Source organism: Oncorhynchus keta, chromosome 13 (genome assembly GCF_023373465.1).
Source record: "Oncorhynchus keta strain PuntledgeMale-10-30-2019 chromosome 13, Oket_V2, whole genome shotgun sequence".
NCBI lineage: Eukaryota > Metazoa > Chordata > Actinopteri > Salmoniformes > Salmonidae > Oncorhynchus > Oncorhynchus keta.
In genome coordinates, this window is record NC_068433.1 from 44,354,990 (window position 1) to 44,380,528 (window position 25,539).

The window sequence follows — 25,539 nt, forward strand, 5'->3', positions numbered from 1 at the left end:
AGGTAAGAAGAGGTGTGTGTGTGTTTGTTTTATACACACCTGACTCTAGGTTTGAGGAGTTCCGATAGCCAGGGTCTCTCTGCAGTTGGATATCCTTCAGAGTGAATATTGATACACCTGAGCGAGAGAGAGAGCGGAGAGAGATTTGTAATTATGTGTGAGTATCTCCAGGCCATTCAGAGGACTAGACCATCCCCAGGTTTAGAGACTCACTCTCATGCAGTGTGTGGACCCGTGCCCCCAGGCTCTTGAAGTAGGCCTGCTTCATAGCTTCATCTGCTGAGATCCTCCTCTTGGACTCGTACTGGAGAGGAGGGAGACCAACAGTTAACCAACAACAAAACAGAATCAGTAGGGCAGAAGTGACTACTGCTCCCCCTGTTGTTATTTTATCAGTACTGCATGCCAGTGGTTCAGAGTATAACTGCGTAGGTTACACAGTGTGTGGAAAATGTAGACGGACAAACTCACTTTCAGAAACGATAACACCAGTTCAATGCCTTCTGTGTCCAACCTGAAAAGGAGAGCGAGAATCACAGGGTTTACTGTCAGTCGGTGATGACTGATGGGAACTTCAGAGGAAGGAAGTGAACAGTTGCTTCACTAAAGTTCCACAGGATTTCCTGCCTCCTGCACTGACTAAACACACTCACGGATACGCATTCACACACCCACACAGAAACGTGCGCTCTCACACACACACACACACTCATGGACGCGCGCGGGCACACAAGCTACCTGGGTGCGTGGTTGATGAAGGGCTGAGGTTTGTATTTGGGGAAGTTGTAGGATTTGAACTCGTCGACGCCAGAGATCCCTGGCCAGCTGTCCTCTGATGGCGTGCCTGAAGAAATAAGAGAGAAGACAGTCGTTAGATAACGCTCTATCAACGTTTAGTTAACGCTCAAATAATGTCCCCATCAGCAGCAGCATGTCTGAGGCCTCTCCTGCTTATTTAGAGAGTTCTGTGGTTGTGTTAGTGTGTTCGTCCCTGTAGCAGACACTAGGTGGCGCTAGGTCAGTGGGTTAGTTAGGCTGTAACATCCAAATCAGGCTGTACTCTTGTCCTCACCCAGCAGTCTGAATATGAGGTGGAGCTCGTCCTCTACGGTGGAGCCAGGAAACAGGGGCCGACCTGCAGCCATCTCATAAAATATACACCCCACACCCCTACACAACAGAGAGAGAAAATCACACACACATACACACATCAAAAATAGAGGCTAGGGAGTAGGATGAAGGGGTTAGGATGTATAGCACTTACTCAAAGTTTATATGTGTAAAATTCATTCATGAATGAAGTGGTTGTAGTTCCTAGGGTGTAAAGGGCCTCAAATCTGGACCTCGAACCCAGTTCCATTGCTTTTTTATTTATTTGATTCTTCCCCTCGAATAAGGGACTAATTATCAGGTAGAAGAGAAAACCAGCAGTACTCCGGACCTCCGGGGTAGTATTTGCTTACCCTTGGCGTAACTTGTTAGGATGTAGTGTTCTTACCACATGTCAATCTGTGTGGAGTACTCGGAGGAGCCTAGCAGGACGTCAGGTGGCCGGTACCACAGAGTCACCACCTCGTTGGAGTACGTCTTAGTGGGGACAGACTTAGCCCGCGCCAGACCGAAGTCAGCCAGTTTGAGTTCCCCTCTCTCGTTGATGAGCAGGTTCTGGGGCTTTAGGTCTCTGTGGAGAACCTTCCGCTTGTGGCAGTAAGCCAACCCCCGCAAAATCTGGAACAAGAAGATCTAGAACCGCACAAACACATGCAATGTTAACCACTATTATGCAAGGGTTTTTATCTAAAGTGACTTACAGTACAGTGAGTGCTTAGGTCATTCGTCTTGGTCATACTCACCTTGACGTTGTGCATGCTCATGATGTTCCCACAGTCATCCATGTACTGCTTCAAGTCTTTATCCTGCACAGGAAGTGAGGTCAGCAGTCAGTCAGACAAGACAGGAAGAACATGTACAACAGCCTACTTAGGACTAGAAACTCCTCAGATAATTAGGGCAGATTTTTGACTACAATGACCAGCATGCAGTGTGAGGTAGTAAGTGATTCTCACCAGGTACTCGAAGACCAGCGTCAGGCTCTTGTCTGTGTGGACGATGTCATGTAAGGTCACGATGTTGGCATGTTTCAGGTCCTTCAGTAACGACACTGGAGAGAAGGGAAGAGGGATGAGGGAGAGAACGAGAGAAGGGGTAATATATTGACAAAGAGGAGGAACAATAGTGAATGAGAAAGAGCGAAGAGCGAGAAAAAAATAAAAGACAATGTGGCATTGAAATCAGTAATGGGAGGATGAGGGAGAGGAAGAGAAGGGGGGATAACGTGATAGAGAGGAGGAAAGGCAGAGAGGTATAGACTCACCTTCTCTGATGGCGGTGCAGGGTGCTCCCTCTTCGTGCTCCAGCCTGATCTCCTTTAGCGCCACCAGGTTGTCAGTCAGCTTACTGCGCCCCTTAAATACTGTAGCATAGGTCCCCTATAGAAAAAACAAACGGGTTATGACCGGAGTCAAAACTAAATCACTTTCGGGAACCTCTTGTGAAAAATATGTTTTCTGAGTTTATTGGAGTGTTTGTGTGTGTTCTCTGACCTCTCCCAGTTTGTCCAGTTTGATGTAGGTCTCCAGCTTCCCAAAACCAATCTCCGACTGAAAAACAGAAATAAAGATATCATCTTCCATGTTGTTTAGGTCTTTTTTTTTCTGTGTTGAATGACATTTGTACAGGATACCTTCATTCACTGCACAAGATTACATACAGAGACAGTCCAATGCAGCCTCATGCCTGTTGCCATGGAGACAACCAGAAAGGAGGGCGGTACCTGAACGCTGTCGGGTAATAATGTTATATTCCTTCAATCGCTCTCTCTCACACACACACGTACCAGGGAGGCCCTGCGTGAGAGTCGGCTGAGGGGCTGGTCGAAGGTAGGGCTGCTCAGCTGCAGCTTCTCCAGGTAACCGTCAGGGATACGGATGTCAGCAGGCAGAGACAGACGCTTGTTCAGGTCCTACACACACACACACACACACACACACACACACACACACACACACACACACACGGGTTAGAGACGTAACATACACATCACATATATCATGTGTCCTATCGAATATGGCGTCTGTCTGTGTGGAACATGTAGCCATCTCCATGATGACACCCACACACTTTGTCCTAGATATGACTCTCTCCTCTCCTCCCACTCACCCCAAAGAGAGAGACAGAAGAATAGAGGCGCTTCTAGAAAAATGATCCATACATGAAAACAATCGTTATTGAAGAAGAGAAAGCAAAAACAGAGATAAGCAAACAAGCATCTTCACACTATTGACACACACACACACACTAACACACACACACACCATGGATATCACGTAACACACTTGTATACCGCCTGCCATCTCTCAACCGTAGAAGTAGATGGAAAGAGAGCATCATGTTCTCTCAATAGACAGTGACATGAATTAGTGTATTGTTACAGCCTACTAACCCCATCAACACTCCGCTTCAAAGGGAACTAATGGGCAGAATGATATGCATGTGTGAATCTGGTTAGATGTAGTAACCGAGATGACGTGTGTGTGTGTGTGAGAGATTATTCAGATGTCGGATGATTCCCATCTAAAAAGGTCAAGCACCTCATGTCTCCGCTCAGACTAATATGATAAACGCTTGGCATCAAGGAGAAATAGGTCAATCCCTGTGTGCGCGTGCAATAACCTAATACTGATATTTAGGTAAAGTACTGCTTACATTTCTCCAGACTGACCACCAGGTGGCAGAATGTCACCAGGCTGAGGAAACAGCATTCCTACCAGTGATTCTATAGGAACTCCGTAAACAGAACCAGTGAGACAAGCACTAAATCTATTATCCATTGAATAAGTTCTAGTCCATGGGTCACCAGAAACTAAGGTCATACTTCACAGCATTCACTCACGTAGAAAATAGCAAAAATAACACAGCTTACCCATACAGAAAATAAAATGAGTCACAGAGACAAAAGGAAAAACCTCCCCAGCCTTAAAGAGTGACTGAACATATGAGTGTTTTTCTGTTGCTTATAAGAAAAACAGGATTTCAGTATTGGAGGTGTTTGTCCCCCATGAGACACTAGACTCAGAATTTCACTTCCTCAAAATCCCCAGAATGAATCCAAGACAACTCAAGAAATCTGTAATTAAATATAATTAAAGTTGTTGCCGTGGATGTTTTAGTTAGGCAATTTTACATACAACCAATGTGTTTGGGGCAGTATTTTTCAAGTAAAAGAATGCACGAGGCATTGTCTTATGTCAACAAAGTCGGAGCTGCTGGGCAGGTCTGTCACTCTTTATGCTATTGGATAGAGAGCGATCACCACAGCTGTTCACCCCATGTTAGTGGGCAAATGGACATCATCCAATTAAAAAACTCAACCTTAATTTACCGTTGTGACGCACGGATGAGACTAACTTTATGACCAAAATGATCCCATTTACACTTCGCAGTAAATGTTGACACTAGAACAACTATTTCATTCATACTGATGCCACATCAGTACATTTTCAAAAAGGGATTAGTTGCTTTTTAAAGGCAGTCCCTCTTTAAATCCCGGGTTCTCGCTGAGCTAAGTGGAGCAGTCGCTCTCTCGGTCTCCATCCCACTCCCTGTCCGAGATTCCTCTCAGGATTGTTGACCAGCTATGTGGCAGGGGATCGTCTGGAACGTCAGCAGTCAGAGGCCAAGCGTGCCACAGATTACTGTCTCATGACAACATTCCATTAGTCAGTCAGTCTAACTGTTCGTGGCCTGAACCGGCTCATACTTCCACCCTGCCAGCTGTGTTTGTGTACCTCCATGGAGATGCGTCGTTGCACCCTGTTCCTCAGACACACCCCGGTGGGCGACTGCACCTCGTCCGACGACGTCCCAGACGCCTGGTCACTCTCCCCGTCTGAGCCCATCTTCAGGTTCTCATGGACGATGTCTTTGGAGGAGAGGAAGAGGAGAAAGAGGGAGGAAGAGTTAGAGTTCAGAAGCTGAACTTGCTCAATTTCAACATTTTGCCTGGCAAATGACACTCGTGATAAGATAAACATGGCAAGGACTTGCTATAGCTTGTGTCAAACTGAGTCAGTAGTCTGCTGTTTTAGTAAGAATAGGAGAGAATAAGTTAGACATTACAGAGAGGAGTGCTTTCTCTCATTCTGTCAACAGTTAGTTTATGGCCTGGATCTGATCCTACAACCTCACCTTCTCTCTCAAATTCCCTCCTTTCATCATCCTGCAGAGTCCCGCTCTCACCCCTTCCCCTTCTCACCCCACAGGCCAAAGATGAAACACTAACCAACACTGCTTCCTCCAGGGTCATAAAACTGAAACTACTGCCTCTGGTGTAGAACATGGTGCGTAGTGGGGGGACTAGTGAACACACACACACACACACACACACACACACACACACACACACACACACACACACACACACACACACACACACACACACACACACACACACACACACAGTTAATGAGTAGCTGTGTGCTGGCACATATTCTCTCCGTCATCAGTGTCAACACCTCCAACCCAGCAGCCTGCCATCATATCATCCAGCACACTACTGTCACCCCTTTCTGCTTCTCTCTCTGGCCGTCTATCTTCTGCTCTGCCTACCAAATACCCCTCCTTTCTTTCCAACTCCACTCGCTTTCCTCTCCTTGGCCCTATTTCTCCCTCGCTCTCTCCCACTCTGTTGTTTGAGCTAACCAGGCATTTAACATAGTGTGACAGTGTGTTTTAATCTAGTTCCATCTTGTCCCAGATAGACTTGCCTGGTTGTCTGTTCCCCCCCAAAATCCCCAAACTCATGTAACTCTAACTGGGACAGAGTTCAGTCTGAGGAGAAGCTCTTCGTGAAAACTTATCGACGAGACCGCAGACCATGATAGTTGGCTCACCCTGGAGACCAGAGAACAGCAAGGAACAGCTATCGTCATGGTGACGGCTCAGAGAACATGCGGAGAAGATGTTTGTCCTCAGACACATACAAATGAATGAATCACATACGCACACAAACATCCAAACACACAGTGTAGAATGAGAAAGGTAGAGTCGTACAAAACGCACTTAATTGCGAGGAAGGTTGGAGATAGAGACGGAGACAGACGAGTCTGGTGTTGTGTGTGATGAAAAGTCACACCATGACCGTGTCAGGACAGAACTCTCAGGGGCTATGACTCACTTCCTGTTTGTCCTCTGTCGCCATCTGCTCTCTCAGTAACTTCCTGGTGCACAGGCACGAGCATGCCCGTCTCCACGGCAACTCACCTTGGCAGCTGGGTGGCATGGCCATGAAGGAGAACAGGCTGCTTATAGTGGTGCTGCTAGTGGGTGTGTCATTAGTAAATATGCCTGCATGTTTGAATGAGTGTGTGTGTGCGCGTGTGTGTGTGTGTGTAAGCATGTGTGCCGTTAGTGTATACGTGCTTGTGCATCTCCGAGTCTGTTTGTGTCCCTCTCTGTGTAACTCACCGAGGCGGCTGCCGTTGCTGGGGAAGGTCATGAAGGAACCCAGGCTTCCTCCGATGACACTGTGTGGCCTGCGGAGGGGGGGCTTCTTGAAGGAGCCGGTGTACTGGTGCAGGAACGAGTGCATGCTGTGGGAGGAGGGTGGTCGCCCATTACGCACGATTGGCTCTGCAAGGAGAAACAATATGTCAATCAATTAGTCAATATGTCAATCAATTGGCCCATCTATCCATCCATCAGATTCATCACGCATTCTACCAATGAATCAATCACACATTCTACCATTGAATCAACCACACATTCTACCATTGAATCAATCACACATTCTACCATTGAATCAACCACGCATTCTACCAATGAATCAATCACACATTCTACCATTGAATCAACCACACATTCTACCAATGAATCAATCACACATTCTACCATTGAATCAATCACACATTCTACCATTGAATCAACCACGCATTCTACCAATGAATCAATCACACATTCTACCATTGAATCAACCACGCATTCTACCAATGAATCAATCAGTCATTATAAAACAAGAAGTTCATATACTGTTCAGTCTTCTGTTGAGCAGAATTCAGTAAACAGAGTGCTTCCTTGTTTTATATAAAAACAGTAGAAAAGAACACTTATGCAACCTAAAGTAGGCCAGAGGATTTTAGCTTTATACTTCAACAGCCCAAAATGTCTGTTTGTTTACGTGTGAGTGGTTTCCTTTTCTGTGTTCACCTGCCGTCCCCCTGCGTTGTGTTTATTTTCCCAGTACGTGTTTCATCCCACCAGGCTGCTTCTGTTGTTATATAAGGATATAAAGAGCTACTCTCCAGAACACGATCATTCACACTGCTGCTTGTTTTCCCTGTGTGTCAATTTCCACTCTTTCTCCCTCTCCATGCCTCTCACCCTGTTCTCTCTGTCTCCCTCTCCATGCCTCTCACCCTGTTCTCTCTGTCTCCCTCTCCATGTCTCTCACCCTGTTCTCTCAGTCTCCCTCTCCATGTCTCTCACCCTGTTCTCTCGGTCTCCCTCTCCATGTCTCTCACCCTGTTCTCTCAGTCTCCCTCTCCATGTCTCTCACCCTGTTCTCTCGGTCTCCCTCTCCATGTCTCTCACCCTGTTCTCTCAGTCTCCCTCTCCATGTCTCTCACCCTGTTCTCTCGGTCTCCCTCTCCATGCCTCTCACCCTGTTCTCTCTGTCTCCCTCTCCATGTCTCTCACCCTGTTCTCTCAGTCTCCCTCTCCATGCCTCTCACTCTGTTCTCTCGGTCTCCCTCTCCATGTCTCTCACCCTGTTCTCTCGGTCTCCCTCTCCATGCCTCTCACCCTGTTCTCTCAGTCTCCCTCTCCATGTCTCTCACCCTGTTCTCTCAGTCTCCCTCTCCATGTCTCTCACCCTGTTCTCTCGGTCTCCCTCTCCATGTCTCTCACCCTGTTCTCTCGGTCTCCCTCTCCATGCCTCTCACCCTGTTCTCTCAGTCTCCCTCTCCATGTCTCTCACCCTGTTCTCTCAGTCTCCCTCTCCATGTCTCTCACCCTGTTCTCTCGGTCTCCCTCTCCATGTCTCTCACCCTGTTCTCTCAGTCTCCCTCTCCATGTCTCTCACCCTGTTCTCTCGGTCTCCCTCTCCATGCCTCTCACCCTGTTCTCTCGGTCTCCCTCTCCATGCCTCTCACCCTGTTCTCTCGGTCTCCCTCTCCATGCCCCTCACCCTGTTCTCTCGGTCTCCCTCTCCATGCCCCTCACCCTGTTCTCTCAGTCTCCCTCTCCATGTCTCTCAGTCTCCCTCTCCATGTCTCTCACCCTGTTCTCTCGGTCTCCCTCTCCATGCCTCTCACCCTGTTCTCTCAGTCTCCCTCTCCATGTCTCTCACCCTGTTCTCTCGGTCTCCCTCTCCATGTCTCTCACCCTGTTCTCTCGGTCTCCCTCTCCATGCCTCTCACCCTGTTCTCTCAGTCTCCCTCTCCATGTCTCTCACCCTGTTCTCTCGGTCTCCCTCTCCATGTCTCTCACCCTGTTCTCTCGGTCTCCCTCTCCATGCCTCTCACCCTGTTCTCTCGGTCTCCCTCTCCATGTCTCTCACCCTGTTCTCTCGGTCTCCCTCTCCATGCCTCTCACCCTGTTCTCTCCCTCTCCATGTCGCTCACCCTGTTCTCTCGGTCTCCCTCTCCATGTCGCTCACCCTGTTCTCTCGGTCTCCCTCTCCATGTCTCTCACCCTGTTCTCTCGGTCTCCCTCTCTCACCCTGTTCTCTCGGTCTCCCTCTCTATGTCTCTCACCCTGTTCTCTCGCTCTCCCTCTGGCCATTGGCACACCATCTCTTTAAACTCTCATTAGCCATCAAATTAAATCACTTCAGATGGCAAGAAAGGATACTGCTGGCTGCCAGCTACATCAAACATTTCAACTGTATCCTCGGGGTGACCAAAGGGCCCTAGTGTGTGTGTCCACTGGCTGTATCCTTCTCTACTGGCATTCAGTCAAGAGTCACTTCAGAATAGTAACATCATCAGTCTCTTATCACTGGGACTGGCACAGAGCACTGGAGCATGTGTGCTCTGTTTGTTTACTAATACAATCTCTAATACTCTCTCTCTCACATACACACACGCGCACACACACACACACACACGCTACTGACCATTGTCCTTGTTGCCGCCGTCCTCGATGGTCATCTGCTCGGCCAGTTCAGACAGAGACTCGTCTATGGTGTGGCTGGAGCGCAGCGTCAGGGACAGACGCCGCTTAAACCTCTTCATCTTCTCCATCAAACACTCCTCAGGGTTGGCTGGGCTGGCAGGGCACAGAGGGAAAAGGTCAGCACTGGACCCACACACATTTTAGGTGGCCAGGCGTAAACAAGTAACTTGTAATTGTCTCGCTAGTCACTTCTAGTCCAATGTTGCTCACATAGCGACACGTTAGCTTCCTTATGTTGAGATCGGCACAGTTGGGCTGGAGTAAGTACGTTGTGTTGTCGTGATTAGGTTGTTAACCCCGTATGGACTGGTATTGTACATGCTACCAACACATGGACACAGACCGTGAGAAGCCCAATCCTTAAGCTGCAAGAGTACGCATGAGAGGCGGAGAACACACGATGTGCTAAAATAGCACCGTTCATAAATAAACTACGCCTCCTTTTAATCTAATATTTATGATGAGTAGATGAATACTGCAGTCACCACACCTCCCCTCAGCACTCAGCTAGGGCCTTCATAAAGCACAAACTAAACATTAATTTAACATCCAAACATGAATACTGCTTTCCTTAATTGCAAGCAAAATGCATTAATACACACACATGCACACACGCTTAAACATACATACCCACACAGATGCAGAAGCAGACACACATCCATCATTTGTCAAGGCCATCTACTGTGGCTAAAATGACATAATGAGAGGTGCAACACAGAGGTCAACTTCAAATCCACAGTACCAACTAAATATAGGAATAGCGGTCACACACACACACACACACACACACACACACACACACACACACACACACACACACACACACACACACACACACACACACCTCCCCATCAGTGTCCTCAGACTGGCCACACCCTAAGTAACAGCAGTGGTCGTCATGTGGTTGTGTAGTGTGATGTGATTGGTGGGCTGCAGTGACAGACCTAGTCCAGCGGCTGCAGTGATTGGCCGAGGCAGGCTGGCTGGCTGAGTGTGATGGGAGGTGAAAAGGCCAGCAAACTGGGAGAACTGGCCACATTTCATAGCAACACAAATACCTTCCTGGTCCGATGGTATGGCTGTGTTGGGTGTGCATCCATTTGTGTAGGATCTACTGTATGTGTGTAAGTGTATCAATTAATAATGTGTTGTGCGGATATGCTAGTGTATGATTTGTGTGCGTATGATAAATATGCATAAATGCATGTAGAATACAGTGTGTGTGTGTGCATGTGTGTATGGTTTGGGTATCAGTGTGTGTGTTTATGTGTATCAGTATGTGTGTATCAGTGTGTGTGCGCACGCATGCTGACACAGCAGTAAGCCAGGTCATAGGAAACACCTTGTTCTTTCTGCCTCGGGCCAGTTTCCCTGCCCATTGTGTTGCCGCGGTGACTCCCCTCGAGAGTGGGACCCCCCCCCTCCCTCTAACCCCCTCACACCATCCCGTACTGGACACAGCGATAACACACTGCCAGCTAGCAGTGAAGGGTGCGGTGTGTGTGTGTGTCTCACACATGGGATACAGTTATCCACTACATCATGAAAACATCACATCAGACAGACAAGAAGAGGACCAAGAATATCTAGCTATCCATCTCTCCAGCCATCTACACAAAACTATGTAGACACGCCTTCAAGTTAGTGGATTAGGCTATTTGAGGCATACCCGTTGCTGACAGGTGCATAAAATTGAGCACACAGCCATGCAAACTCCATAGACAAACATTGGTAGTAGAATGGCCCGTACTGAAGAGCTCAGTGACTTCCAACGTGGCACAGTCATAGGATGCCACGTTTACAACAAGTCAGTTGATCAAATTTCTGCCCTGCTAGAGATACCCCGGTCAACTGTAAGTGCTGTTATTGTGAAGCAACAACGGCTCAGCCGCGAAGTGGTAGGCCACACAAGCTCACAGAACGGGACCGCCGAGGTGCTGAAGCGACTGCGAGCCAGGCCTAATGGCTCAACATCAGTGCCCGACCTCACTAATGCTCATGGCTGAACGGAAGCAAGACCCTGCAGTAATGTTCCAACATCTAGTGGTAAGCCTTCCCAGAACAGTGGACGCTGTTACAGCAGCAAAACGGGTGAACCCACTCCATATTAACGCCCAGGATTTTGAAATAAGATGTTCGACATCCACATACTTTTGGTCATGTACTGTACCTTTCTCTTTCACTCCCTCTGAGATCATTTGCTCAACTGCATACACTTGAGACACCATCTGTCTGTCTAGACACACATCTCGGTCATCCTTAAAATTCCTCTGTCATTCCTGATGGCATGAGCGTGCATTGCAGGAATTCCTGGAATCATTCAATCAATGACCCCAAGTGCACATACACTCACCATGTCCAGACTAAGCTTATAGGCTCAAATCACCTCCAGGTGTACAGATTCCAGCCAGTAGGGCACAACGTCAAAGAACGATCAGATACAAATATATAGTGTAGAACAGACATGCCTCTCTGTCATGAAGAGTGAGAAATCACATCATGACATTTCTATCTGTGCCCTCAAATATGCCCCAGGCCAACGCATATAGCAGCACCCCACCCCCAGTCAACCACTAATCTACCAATGAAAATCGATGAAACACAGTGTGTGTGTGTGTGTGTGTTAGGGGATGAAAGATTAGTCTCCCCCACCTTTTGCCCCCCACATGCCCCAACACCCACCATGTACCTAGCTGGGCGAAGGCAGGGACGCTTTGATGTCAGGTTTAAGCGTGGATGTGGGTGTGTGTTGCACGGGTATGACCTGGTTCTCTTCTCGGCTGGAGTTGATCTCATTAAAACAAATTTAGTTAATGGAGTGTGTGTGTGTGTGTGTGCACGTGCATGTGTTTTTAGTTTTACTATCGTTGTGGGGACATTCCACCAGTCCCCATAAGGAAAAAGCTCATTCTATGCTTAGGGGTTAGGTTTAGGGTTACGTTAGGGGTTAAGGATTAGGTGTAGAGTTAAGGTTAGAGAAAATAGGATTTTGGATGGGAATCAACAGTTTGGTCTCCACAAGGATAGTAAAACCAAGGTGTGTTGATGTGTGCGCGCATCTGTTTAAGCACAACAAACCTGCTGGGGGGGGAGCAAGAGAGAGAGGGGAAAGCATTAACAAAAAACATAGCAAACTACAATGCTATTTGGCCCTAAACAGAGAGTATACAGTGGCAGAATACCTGACCACTGTGACTGACCCAAACTTAAGGAAAGCTTTGACTATGTACAGACTTAGTGAGCATAGCCTTGCTTTTGAGAAAGGCCGCCATAGCCTGTCTTCTCTTGAGAGCCAGGTCTGCCTATGTGCACACTGCCCACAAAATGAGGTGGAAACTGAGCTGCACTTCCTAACCTCTTGCCAAATGTATGACCATATTAGAGACACATATTTCCCTCAGATTACACAGATCTACAAAGAATTCGGGGGAAAAAAACATTTTGATACACTCCCATATCTATTGGGTGAAATACACGTGTACGATCAAAGCAGCAAGATGTGTGACTTGTTGCCACAAGAAAAGGGAAACCAGTGAAGAACAAACACCATTGTAAATAAAAACCCATATTTATGTTTATTTATTTTCCCTTTTGTACTTTAACTATTTGCACATTTGAAATGTCTTTATTCTTTTGGAACTGTTGTGAGTGTAATGGTCACTGTTAATTTGTATTGTTGATCTACTTCACTTGCTTTGGCAATATAAACATATGATACCCATGCCAATAAAGCCCTTAAATTGAAAGGGAGGTAAAAACAGAGAGAGCAGAAGAGTGAGAGAGAAAAACAGAGTGAGCAGGAGGGGAAGAGTGTGTTCGGAGTTCACGAATAGGATTTTCCAACAGAACATTCTCCATGTATCTTATCAGCCACACTTGTGGTCCACACACGCGCACACGCACACGCGCACACACACACACACACACACACACACACACACTGACAGTATTGAATGCAGTAATGCCAACAAGGCTATGATATTAACATGCTATGTTACCATTCCAACAACTCTATCCTGTGCGGGACACAGGCCTGGTCATGTGGCTGGGGCTGAGTATGCCTGTGTCTGCCCCTCAGGGCATCACTGTCCTTGGGCAGACAGGTTAGGAAAATGGGCAGGCTGTGAAGGATTGGGTTGCTGAGACCAAGGTTGTCTGCTGCTGTAGGGAGTGACACACACACTCACTCTTTCCTGCTGCATTTTTTAAAATGTTTTCATTGAACCTTTATTTAACTATTTACCTCAGCTCAGCAGCATGAGCTGAGCTGGCAAGGAAATATGAGAAGAACTGAGGGCCAAGGAAGCCAAAGCTGTCCTCCAATGTGTGTGTGCGCATTGGGCAGTCTTTTATATCCAACAATGAAAAAAACATATGCTGCTGGTCCCACCTTCAGTAACTGGAGCAGATCCCTCTCTGCCACCCTGCAGCGTAGATATAGAGTTACTAGATTAGCTGCTCCCATTGGACAGAGTCCAGAATCTTGCATCAGCAGCGCAGGGAGAAAACGCAACCTCTTTTCCCCTCCCTTTCGCTCATTCCATCTCATTCTTTAACTCACCCTCTCTCTAGTAGTTGCACTCACTCACACACTCACACAGTACGGTAGGGATCGTCAACTAGATTCAGCCGCAGGTCAATTTTTTCTTGAGCAGATGGTCAGGTGGCCAGAGCAATTACAAATCATTTGAAGAATGCAAATTGACCATAAGAAGCCCAAACAGATATAATATTTTACTAAAACATAATCATTTAAAACCTTGCTTACATTGTATAAGATCACATACACTGAGTGTACAAAACATTAAGAACACCTTCCTAATATTGAGTTTATATACACTGTTAAAAAAATAAATAAAGGGAACAGTTAAACAACACAATGTAACTCCAAGTCAATCACACTTCTGTGAAATCAAACTGTCCACTTAGGAAGCAACACTGATTGACAATAAATTTCACATGCTGTTGTGCAAATGGAATAGACAACAGGCGGAAATTATAGGCAATTAGCAAGACACCCTCAATAAAGGAGTGGTTCTGCAGGTGGTGACCACAGACCACTTCTCAGTTCCTATGCTTCCTGGCTGATGTTTTGGTCACTTTTGAATACTGGCGGTGCTTTCACTCTAGTGGTAGCATAAGACGGAGTCTACAACCTGCAGAAGTGGCTCAGGTAGTGCAGCTCATCCAGGATGGAACATCAATGCGAGCTGTGGCAAGAAGGTTTGCTGTGTCTGTCAGCGTAGCGTCCAGAGCATGGAGGCGCTACCAGGAGACAGGCCAGTACATCAGGAGACGTGGAGGTGGCCGTAGAAGGGCAACAACCCAGCAGCAGGATCGCTACCTCCGCCTTTGGGCAAAGGAGGAGCAGGAGGAGCACTGCCTGAGCCCTGCAAAATGACCTCCAGCAGGCCACAAATGTGCATGTGTCTGCTCAAACGGTCAGAAACAGACTCTATGAGGGTGGTATGAGGGCCTGACGTCCACAGGTGGGGGTTGTGCTTACAGCATAGATGGCACAGATAGCCACTTGTCGCCTGATCCTCACAAGACACCCTGATCTCTTTCCGTGAAATCTACATTTCCATCTCCAGCTAATAACGGGGATCTGGACCTGGTGTCTGTATTATATTCCTCCCGTCTGACTCATTGAAGAAGAACTCCTCAGCCAGTTTGAGGTGAGCAATAAGACGGCAGCCTTCCCCTCCGACGCCATCCTCCTCCCATCTGGTTTGCGCATAATGAGACTATCATTTATTTTTCCACAGGGCAATGACTCAACACACCTCTAGGCTGTGTATGGGTTATTTGACCAAGAAGGAGAGTGATGAGTGCTGCATCAGATGACCTATCCTCCACAATTACCCGACCTCAACCCAAATGAGATGGTTCGGGATGAGTGGTCCGCAGAATGAAGGAAAAAAAGCAGCCAACAAGTGATCAGCATGTGGGAACTCTTTCAAGACTGTTGGAAAAGCATTCCATGTGAAGCTGGTTGAGAGAATGCCAAGAGTGTCCAAAGCTGTCATCAGGGCAAAGGGTGGCTACTTTGAAGAACCTAAAATCTCAAATATATTTTGATATGTTAAACACTTTTCTTGGTTAATACATGATTCTTCCATATATGTGGAGGTTGAAGTCTTCACTTTTATTCTACAATGTAGAAAATAGTAAAAATAAAGAAAAACCCTTGAATGAGTAGGTGTGTCCAAACTTTTGACTGGTACTGTATGTATGTACAGTTAAGTCTGAAGTTTACATACACCTTAACCAAATACATTTAAAATCAGTTTCACAATTCCTGACATTTAATCCTAGTAACAAATTCCCTGATTTAGGTCAGTTAGGATCACCACTTGATTTTAAGAATGTGAAATGTCAGAATAATAGCAGAGAGAATGATTTATTTCAGCTTTTATTTCTTTCATCACATTCCCAGTGGGTCAGAAGTTTACATAGTAATTGAGTGTATTTGGTAGCATTGCCTTTAATTGTTTAACTTGGGTCAAACGTTTCAGGTAGCCTTCCACAAGCTTCCCACAATAAATTGGGTGGATTTTGGCCCATTCCTCCTGACAGAGCTGGTGTAACTGAGTCAGGTTTGTAGACCTCCTTGCTCGCACACTCTTTTTCAGTTCTGCCCACACATTTTCTATGGGATTGAGGTCAGGGCTTTGTGATGGCCACTCCAATACCTTGACTTTGTTGTCCTTAAGCCATTTTGCCACAACTTTGGACGTGTGCTTGGGGTCATTGTCCATTTGGAAGACCCATTTGCGACCAAGCTTTAACTTCCTGAGTGATGTCTTGAGATGTTGTTTCAATATATCCACATAATTTTCCTCCCTCATGATGCCATCTATTTTGTGAAGTGCACCAGTCCCTCCTCCAGAAAAGCACCCCTACAACATGATGTTCTTCTGGGATTGATTTGCACTTTTCACACCAAAGTACGTTCATCTCTAGGAGACAGAACGTGTCTCCTTCCTGAGCGTTATGACGGCTGCGTGATTCAATGGTGTTTATACTTGTGTACTATTGTTTGTACAGATAAGTCATTTGGAAATTGCTCCCAAGGATGAACCAGACCTGGGATACACAATATATTGGTGAACATATCGGAATCCGATGAGATTAGCTAAAAATGGCAACATCGGTATCGGCCTGATGTCTAGTTTAACGGCGAAGTCCAAAACCGATGTCAAAGCTGATGTGCATACCTATATAACCTAGATATATGACGTAATGAAGCCACGTACAATTTTGCGCTACTCGTGCAACACAGCATTCCTAACCTAGCCCACAATATCTGCTGTGGGGATCAAGCAGTCAACAAGTCGAGCAGTCATTTGAAAGAGTAAGAACATTTCAGCGAGACAACTCAAAGGCGAAATCCATTGACGCCAAGATAGTGGAATTCATTGCCCTTGACAACCAACCGTTCTGTCGTGGGTAGGCCGTCATCGTAAATAAGAATTTGTTCTTAACTGACTTGCATAGTTAAATAAAGGTTCAATTCAAATGTAATTAAAACGTTAGCTTTCGCCGACTGGTCGAGCACCGGTACACGTTGCCCTACTTGAGTTACACAGTAATGGCTTCACTGCCTTTAGCTTCACGACATTACTATGGAACGCCGTTTGGGTCTTTACGTGTCAAATAACACTATTTTACAATACCGCGCTGGTAATAAAGCATTATTTGTTCAACCGCAACTTCAGGGGTAGCTAGCTTTAGCTTGGTACTTAGCTAGCACCAATACAACCAGCCTGAAAACAATGACCAGTAGAAACTGCAGTTATTTTCATTATTCTTAGCAATGATTTAGGAATCCTTGTGAGTAAGTATTAGCTAGGTAGCCACTTTTTGTTTGCCTATTGAAATTGAACTTCAGTTCAAATAAATAGCTAGCCAGCTACTTAACCCCGTTGCCCAAAACTAACATTGTAAGCAGCCAGCTAGCTTCATCTGGCTAGTGAGCTTCGACCGGACCGGGTTATGTGCTGTGAAGCTAGCCACAATAAGGATGGTAATGGGGATATACGTAAATGCCCAAAAAATAACTTAATGGTCAGTGTGGTGTGTGTGTGTGTTGTGTAACCTTTATTTAACTAGGCAAGTCAGTTAAGAACAGAATCTTATTTACAATGACGGCCTACCCTGGCTGAACCAGGATGACGCTGGGCCAATTGTGCGCCGCCCTATGGGACTCCCAATCACGGCCGGCCGGATGTGATATAACCTGGAATTGAACCAGGGACTGTAGTGATGCCTCTTGCACTGAGATGTAGTGTGTGTGTTAACTATTTAACTGTACTAGAACACTTAAGGCCGCTAAAATGTTAAATAAATCGGTTATCAGTATTTATTGGCAAAGAAAATATCGGAATTGGCCAAAAATGTCATTTTGGTGCATCACTAGTAGGAACCAAAGTGTTGGTCAGAGTTTCAGGGGACCCTTACTACATTTGAATGTTCCATTCATAATGTTTTTTTGTTTTTTTTAAATCAGCCTTGAGATATGGATATTGCACATGTCAATATTGCAATTTTGATTAAAGTGTGATTCATTGTGCAGCCATAAGTACGAGATTAGCACTCTTTGTCTCAGATACAGAGGGGTGTAACAGAGACGGGTATTATCGCTGGGCCACACCAAAACAAAGAGAGCTCATGTGACAGGGCTGGGGGGCTGGGGATAGGGAGGGGGGATAAAGCATCTGGCATATCTGAATGATGTGAAATGGAAAGCACAGAGAATTCCCCATCAAACACAATCCAACACACTGGCTGATGGGCTCTGTCCCAGTATTCCCCCCCCCCCCATTCCTCTCGCTTATCAGCATCCTTTCAAAAAAACATACATGTGCAAGCAGGCACACACACAGTCTAATAATTATTCTGTGAAGTCCTGACCCAGAATTTCAAACCCAAACCAGGCACCCCCTCAAACCTCTTAGCCTGTGCTTCTGGGGGTCCCCCAGTGCATCGTGGGTAAGCCAGAGCCCAGCGATGAGGAGACAAAGGGCAGGCGAGTGAGAGACGGCAGACAACAAGGCCTAATTAAGTCGAATACACACACACACATCAAAATCAATTAAAATGTGACAACTAAGACAGCTCCCTTGAAGTCATGTCCCTAAAGATACAGTAGTTCCACCCCCATTTAGGGACATCTGCCTTGAAGTTGAATAAGAACAGCAACTTTTGTCTCTCTCCCTTTTGTCTCTCTATATCCCCAAACTCCTCTCTCGTCACCATGGTGACCAAGGCCCCAGACTCTATATTATGCTACCAAAAGATTAGTAGGTCTAGACTATCCCAGAACCCTCTCTGGCTGGCTGCTCCTTTCCTTCTAGTCTCACTCTCACTATTTGTCAAGTAACTAGGAAATTATGATATGATCAAATTAATATTCAATTGAAAATAGAAAAGATAAAAACGGAACGAGAAGAGACGTGAATGTGTGCACGTGCATGTGAGAGAGTGTGAAAGCCGAGAGCGAGCGAGGGATAAAGAGAGCGAGGAAAAGAGAAAGTGAGCATATTTCGAGTGAGAAGAACAGAATGGTGTCTTTGTGTTTGTGTAAGAGGCATGACATCACCGGGGGTAACTCCAGGCATGTACTGTTAGCTGAGGAAGGAACAGACGAGAACAGAGAAAGAGAACAGAGACAGGGCTGTACTGGAATTCAATACCAAACCAGGACAAAATTATTTTTTAAATACATGATTTTGAAGTGTTCACGAAATGTAATTCATAGAAGGGTCCTTTGGAAGAAGTTTTGACATATGTATCTAAAAGCATAACTGAGAAATAATTAAGTTAATTAAAGCCTTTAAGACTCCATAATGTTTCATCTGTAGGCACTACAAAGCAACAATTGGTGTCATATGAAGCTTTACCGCATGATCTGTGATATGAATAGTAGATTGATTTCAATAACACATTTTTACATTCATTTAGCTTAAAAATAAACAAACATGACAATAGAAAAATACTAATTTATTGTTGAACGTAATATACTTTACGGGCATATCAAAAGTTCCAGAGCGGGATCTCTGCTACTTTTGTTATGATCCAATTTGTAAGCATTACCAACAGAGTGAATGTGAAAATGGATTCAAAATGGTCGACCTCTGCTGGTAATGTGCAGGATGTGTAATGATATAAGTGAAAGGAGTGCAATGATTGGCACAGTAGGCAATGTAACCAAACTCTATAAAACGGGCTATAACTTTAAAAACTAGTAGAGATCCCACGGTGAAACTTTGATATGGCAGTAGAGTAATATATATAAATAAAAAGCCAAATCTAAAATATAGTTTAATAATTATGTTTATAATTCTCAATATTCACAAATTAAATAGAAGTGCTACTCATACTTCAGAGCAAGCGATAAAGCTTCATATGACACCAACTTTTGCTTTGTAGAACCTACAGATGAAACACTTTGAAGTCAAAAGGAGGACTGGGTAAAGGGCAAAATGTAATAAATATGCCAACTTTGATTAATAGATTCAAATGTCAAATACATGTCAACGACCCTTCCTCCACATTGACCTGAGGCTAATATGGTTAACACTGTGATAAGCTATTCTGAGACAAAGGCCTAGTACCTGTCCATAGGGCTGGGGGATATATCAAATTAATTCACATTTTCGTTTTAGCGTGATGTTCCAAATGCCGGTATTGCAAGAATGCTATTTGTTGTTGTGTTCTGAATCTTTTTGTTCTAGGCTCCTTTGCTCCTTCTATGCTGTGTGCACTATGCACCTTCCCACTGGCACAGACACCAAGCCCCTCCCCCAAAGAACTTCTTCCTCTCTCACAACAAGCAGTTTAAACTCAGTATTTGCATTTGAGGTTTGGTCCAACAGAATCGGTCATATTGACACCGAAACTCTAAGACATTATTACCTTTCTAATTATACCCTTTTTATGTCTCAACTATCAAAATGTAGAACAGAGCAGACCCTACTAAAACGAGAGTATCAATGAACATGTTATGGGAAATTTATGCTCAATGGATCCCACAGGTCCCAGACGTACTCAATGGGATTGAGATCCGGGCTCTTCGCTGGCCATGGCAGAACACTGACATTCCTGTTTTGCAGGAAATCACACACAGAACGAGCAGTATGGTTGGTGGCATTGTCAAGCTGGAGGGTTATGTCAGGATGAGCCTGCAGGAAGGGTACCACATGAGGGAGGAGGATGTCTTCCCTGTAATGCACAGTGTTGAGATAGCTTGTTGTCATTGCAGGCACAGTCCAATGACGCTGTGACACACCACCCCAGACCATGATGGACCCTCCACCTCCAAATGGATCCTGCTCCAGAGGACAGGCCTTGGTGTAACGCTCATTCCTCAACGATAAACGCAAATCTGACCATCACCCCTGGTGAGACAAAACCACGACTCGTCAGTGAAGAGCACTTTTTGCCAGTCCTGTCTGGTCCAGCGACGGTGGGTTTGACAGAAAATGTGCTATATTGTGATATGTATCATTATCGGGATATGAAATGACCTATATCGGGATGAGATTTTGGCCATATCACCCAGCCCTTTAGTGTTGTGTGTTCCTTCCTTCCTTCCAAACAACACAACTTTACTTTCATCTGTCCACAGAATATTTTGCCAGTAGCACTGTGGAACATCCAGGTGCACTTTTGCAAACTTCAGACATGCAGCAATGTGGGTTTTTTTGGACAGCAGTGGCTTCTTCTGTGGTGTCCTCCCATGAGCACCATTCTTGTTTAGTGTTTTAGGTATCGTAAACTCGTCAACAGAGATGTTAGCATGTTACAGAGATTTCTGTAAGTCTTTAGCTGACACTCTAGGATTCTTCCTCGTTGAGTATTCTGCACTGTGCTCTTGCAGTCATCTTTGCAGGAAGGCCATTCCTAGGGAGAGTAGCAACAGTGCTGAACTTTCTCCATTTATAGACCGTTTGTCTTACCGTGGACTGATGAACATCAATGGTTTTAGAGATACTTTATCCCTTTCCAGCTTTATGCAAGTCAACAATACTTAATCTTAGGTCTTCTGAGACCTCTTTTGTTCAAGGCAAGGCAGCTCTAACCAACATCTCCAATCTCATCTCATTGATTGGACCAGGTTAGCTGACTCCTGACTCCAATTAGCTTTTGAAGAAGTCATTAGCCCAGGGGTTCACATACGTTTTCCAACCGACACTGTGCATGTTTAAATTATGTATTCAACATAGACAAGAAAAATACAATAATTTATGTGTTATTAGTTTAAGCAGACTGCGTTTGTCTATTGTTGTGACTTAGATGGAAAATCAAATCAAATTTGATGACCAATTTATGCAGACATCCAGGCAATTCAAAAGGGCCCACATACTTTTTCTTGACACTGTATAATTTTACAAGCCTTGAATTCATTAGATTATTGCTGACTGTTTGAAATGTGGTGTATTGACCTTTAAAATTGTGCAAAGCAAAGCTTATTCAGAGGGAAAAAATTTAATAAAAATGGAGATAAGATTTTTTCGGACATATCGCCCAGCCCTACCCGTTGTGTGTCTGCTGTGTACATGGAGGTGAGTAACAAGCTACAGCTACAGGCCTAGCCCTGGGCTAGCTAACATCACCCCTATGATATAAAGATCACAGACAGTCACAGACCCCTGTAGGCCACCACACAAACACACCTGTGTAAGAGAAGAGGGGGTACAGCAGTGAACACAGTACACACGGACACAAACACCAGTGCCAGAGGGGTTCCTCATCTTGCAGGTGTGCCTTACTAACCAAAACCACCACTGTCGTCAAATGAATGGGATTAAAGACATGCGGACTACAATATACTGCCCGAGCACTCCCAAACACAGTATTACACCTCCTTCCTGGACCCTGAGGGAGTTCCAGTAAGTTGAACTGCGGTGCACCGGGCTATGGCCCGTGATGTGAACGAGGGAAGTGAGGGAAGAGGGCCTTTCTCAAATCAATCAGAAATCTGCACCACTCAGTCATGTCAACAAAGCGGTATGATACGTTGTTTAGAAACATACATATATTTTCCATAAAATATATGTCCGAAATTTTCAAAGTAGTTTTCATTGAGAAAGCAGATAGTGTTTTTATCAAAAACAATCACTTTTGCATGTGAAAGCACAGAATCCTACTTGTTACTCCAGGTGCTTACGCTGTCACTTGTGTTGAGCCAACTTCGCAGGCGAACTCTTTGATTATGCTCTTTAGTACACCGCTCTGGAGGCAGCTCAGTTCCAAATGTAATACAATCAACGCTAACCCGGTTAGGCCCGAAGCATTAATCAAATCCCCTCCCCCTCTCATCATGCCCCTCCACACCCTAACCCAAACCTTACCTTGCCTTATCCTACACACACACACACACACACACACGCCTCTTAACAAAACTCAGCTATCCTACCCAAACAACCTCCCCCAAACACACAGATGAGGTCGTACCATAAATAACGGAACACAGCTATTAGAGACATAACGCTGCCTCCCCTCCGATCTTTTGACCCGCAGCCAGACTCAGGGATGAGAGGTCGAGCATATCACCATGACAACCTGTGACCTCTGAACTCCCAAAACCAACACGAGCCAACCCGGCTGAGAGGTAATGGCTGCTGCAGCCAATAACCATAAACCAGTGGTGCCAGGGGGGGCAACCGTTCACAGTGATGTAATGGGATGTGTTAGCACAAAACGCTGCTGCTCGACATCCATCACACTGGTTGACTGGAACTGAGCCAGTCACGCCAGCTCGCGCACACACCTCTCAGTGTAAGGAGCTAAAAGGAGTTTCAGCGTGACTGACCCTGGAGGGATGAGCTGAAATAACAGCGCTAACGGGTAATGGACGTGTGTGTGTGTGTGTGTGTGTGTGTGTGTGTGTGTGTGAGAGAGAGTGAGTGTACATTAGAGGCACTTGAGCAAACAGAGACAGAAATACCTATGTCCCAAATGCTGGAAAATCTCCTTCAGTTTGAGAGTGGAAGCCAAGACAATGAGACAGAGAGAGAGGAGCGATCGGATCCTGTAGGGAAGGAGGGCAGAGAGAGAGGAGCGATCGGATCCTGTAGAGAAGGAGGGCAGAGAGAGAGGAGCGATCGGATCCTGTAGGGAAGGAGGGCAGAGAGAGAGGAGTGATCGGATCCTGTAGGGAAGGAGGGCAGAGAGAGAGAGGAGATAAGAATGGGGAGATATGAATAGCGTAGGAGAGAGAGGATGGGTGAAAGGGGGAGGGAGGAGAAAAAGAGGGGCAGTAAGGGGGGTTATTTTTAGGACTGGGTACTGCAGACTCTCACAGCTGAATACACAGTGTGTTCTACAGAGGACAGGCCTGCCATTATACACAGACGAGCATAAACACCACACAGGCACGTGCTCCCTCCCTCTTTACATTTGACATTTGAGTTATTTAGCAGACGCTCTTATCCAGGGCGACTTACAGCTGGTGCATTCATCTTTAGCTACTGTCGCTAGGTGAGACAACCTCATATCTCAGTCATAGATTTTTCCTCAATAAAGTAGCTATCACCAATCCGAGCTAGTCTCTCTGATAAAAATACAAACAACCCACAGAATAAAGCAGGACAATTAGTTATCATAGCCCCATAGTGAGTGGCATCACACACACACACACACACACACACACACACACACACAGGGTTTGAATTGGCGCACAGACACTAGAGTGTCATCAGTGTGCAGCAAGGAGGGTTGGAAAGGGAGAAAAAGCACTGCGTGTGCGTGTGATGGAGATAAGAGGATGAGCACGGACGAGGCTATACATTATCCCTGTGTCAAATGGAGAGATGAACGGGACAGACTCCAACAGGACCCAGACTTCACCCCTAAACACACTCGCTCGGAGCCAGTTAAACACAACCCTTCAGGGTTGCCTGGACCGCTACCCTTTAACCAGCTTTAGCAATGTCTCAGTCTCACATGACGACCCTTTAAGAAGATAACTCTGTGCTTCGTCGTCTCCTTCGGTGTGTGCGAGGAGCAGAAGGCCACACCGGTGCGGTTATTGAGGAGCAGTTATTGAACCCCCTGTAGTAGTCTGACAGTCAAGTCAATAACTGTCAGCCCATCCATCCTCTCTTCCTGTAGCACCTTCCTCCCACCAGCCCGCTCAGCCTTACAGTTACACATCTTGCTATTTACTTCTTCTTCTTCTCCTTTAAAACCACTAACGAGATCTAATGAGCTGCTTCCGGATGACTCAGGACAGCCAGCCAGAGGAGCACAACAGGGAACGTGCGAGTGTGTCCCAAAACACAGGCTTCCTCTTTGCAAGGAACAGCTGGAATAGTTTCCATTCCCACAGGACAGAGATAGGAGGGACACACACGCAAGATGGATGTGAACATTAAAGCACATTAAACATTAATGCCTAAGTTACCCGGAAGTGTATTCCAACAACAAAGAGCAGATCAATTATTTCATCCTTGCACGCTTCAATGGTTTATCACTTCACCGTCTTTTCTGCCCACTGTTATCCTTTCCTTGATCTCTCCTTTCCTGTTGAACCTCCCCTTTCCCACGACCCACCCCAGGCCCCACCTCTAAACCATAAAGCCCTAGAGAACAGGTGTGCCCACCAGGTGCCCCTAGGGATCGTCCCGGAGACACCCAGGCCAGGCACAGGTGGTTGTTGCGTCCCACAGTCCCCGTTCTGTTCCCACTGGACCAGCCAGCGGTGCTTCCTGTCTTTGTCCGGGTCGCTCCTGGTGTGACATTCCTCCTCTTCACCCGAGTGAGGGTTAGGAAGTCAGGAAGAGAAACATTCCACCCTCCCGCTCAGGCTTCTCAACAGTTTCAGCTCGTCTCCTTTCCTCTCCGCGATCTCCTCTGATTTGGCTGTGAAGGCAGAATGGCTAGGAAATGAGACTAGGATAGGAAGCTATTTAAGAGTATCCCCTGCCTCTCAGCCACATTACCCCTTAGCTCATTACCTCCTCCCAATACCACTTTAACCTCAATTGCAGTCAAGACGACCAAGCCTTCACAAGTGTCCTCTTCAACACACACACAGCCTGCCACCCAAGACCCTCCAAACGAGTCCTGAGACTATCAGCATCAACATACAGCGTCTGACACACACGTAACATGAGTCCAGCTACTGTCTCATAACAGAACAAACTCTTTTTGTGATGTAACTTTACCTTGGGCTAGATTTATTTCCTTCAGCCTCGTGGCAGTTTGCTAACAAGGTTCCCATGACTTCCTAAAGCTCCACGGTGTCAGCTGAACTAGTGAACCAGAGTCAGACACTGTACTCTGCTGTCACTGTGCTGT

At 45.9% G+C, this 25,539-nt stretch overlaps 1 protein-coding gene across 1 annotated transcript in view; it reads right to left on the reverse strand.

Moving 5' to 3' along the window:
• Nucleotides 1-25,539, reverse strand: part of LOC118392394 (cyclin-dependent kinase 17) — a 33,131-nt gene that overhangs the window by 1,599 nt on the left and 5,993 nt on the right. The window contains exons 2-15 of the mRNA XM_052460256.1: nt 9,173-9,324; nt 6,526-6,690; nt 4,848-4,981; nt 2,897-3,022; nt 2,604-2,660; nt 2,375-2,489; nt 2,067-2,161; nt 1,854-1,916; nt 1,499-1,743; nt 1,073-1,170; nt 739-844; nt 472-514; nt 214-304; nt 40-117 (exon numbers count right to left, since the gene is read on the reverse strand). Coding sequence (XP_052316216.1) covers nt 40-117; nt 214-304; nt 472-514; nt 739-844; nt 1,073-1,170; nt 1,499-1,743; nt 1,854-1,916; nt 2,067-2,161; nt 2,375-2,489; nt 2,604-2,660; nt 2,897-3,022; nt 4,848-4,981; nt 6,526-6,690; nt 9,173-9,299 — 1,543 coding nt within the window. The 5' untranslated portion in view covers nt 9,300-9,324. The remainder of the gene's footprint in view (nt 1-39; nt 118-213; nt 305-471; nt 515-738; nt 845-1,072; nt 1,171-1,498; nt 1,744-1,853; nt 1,917-2,066; nt 2,162-2,374; nt 2,490-2,603; nt 2,661-2,896; nt 3,023-4,847; nt 4,982-6,525; nt 6,691-9,172; nt 9,325-25,539) is intronic.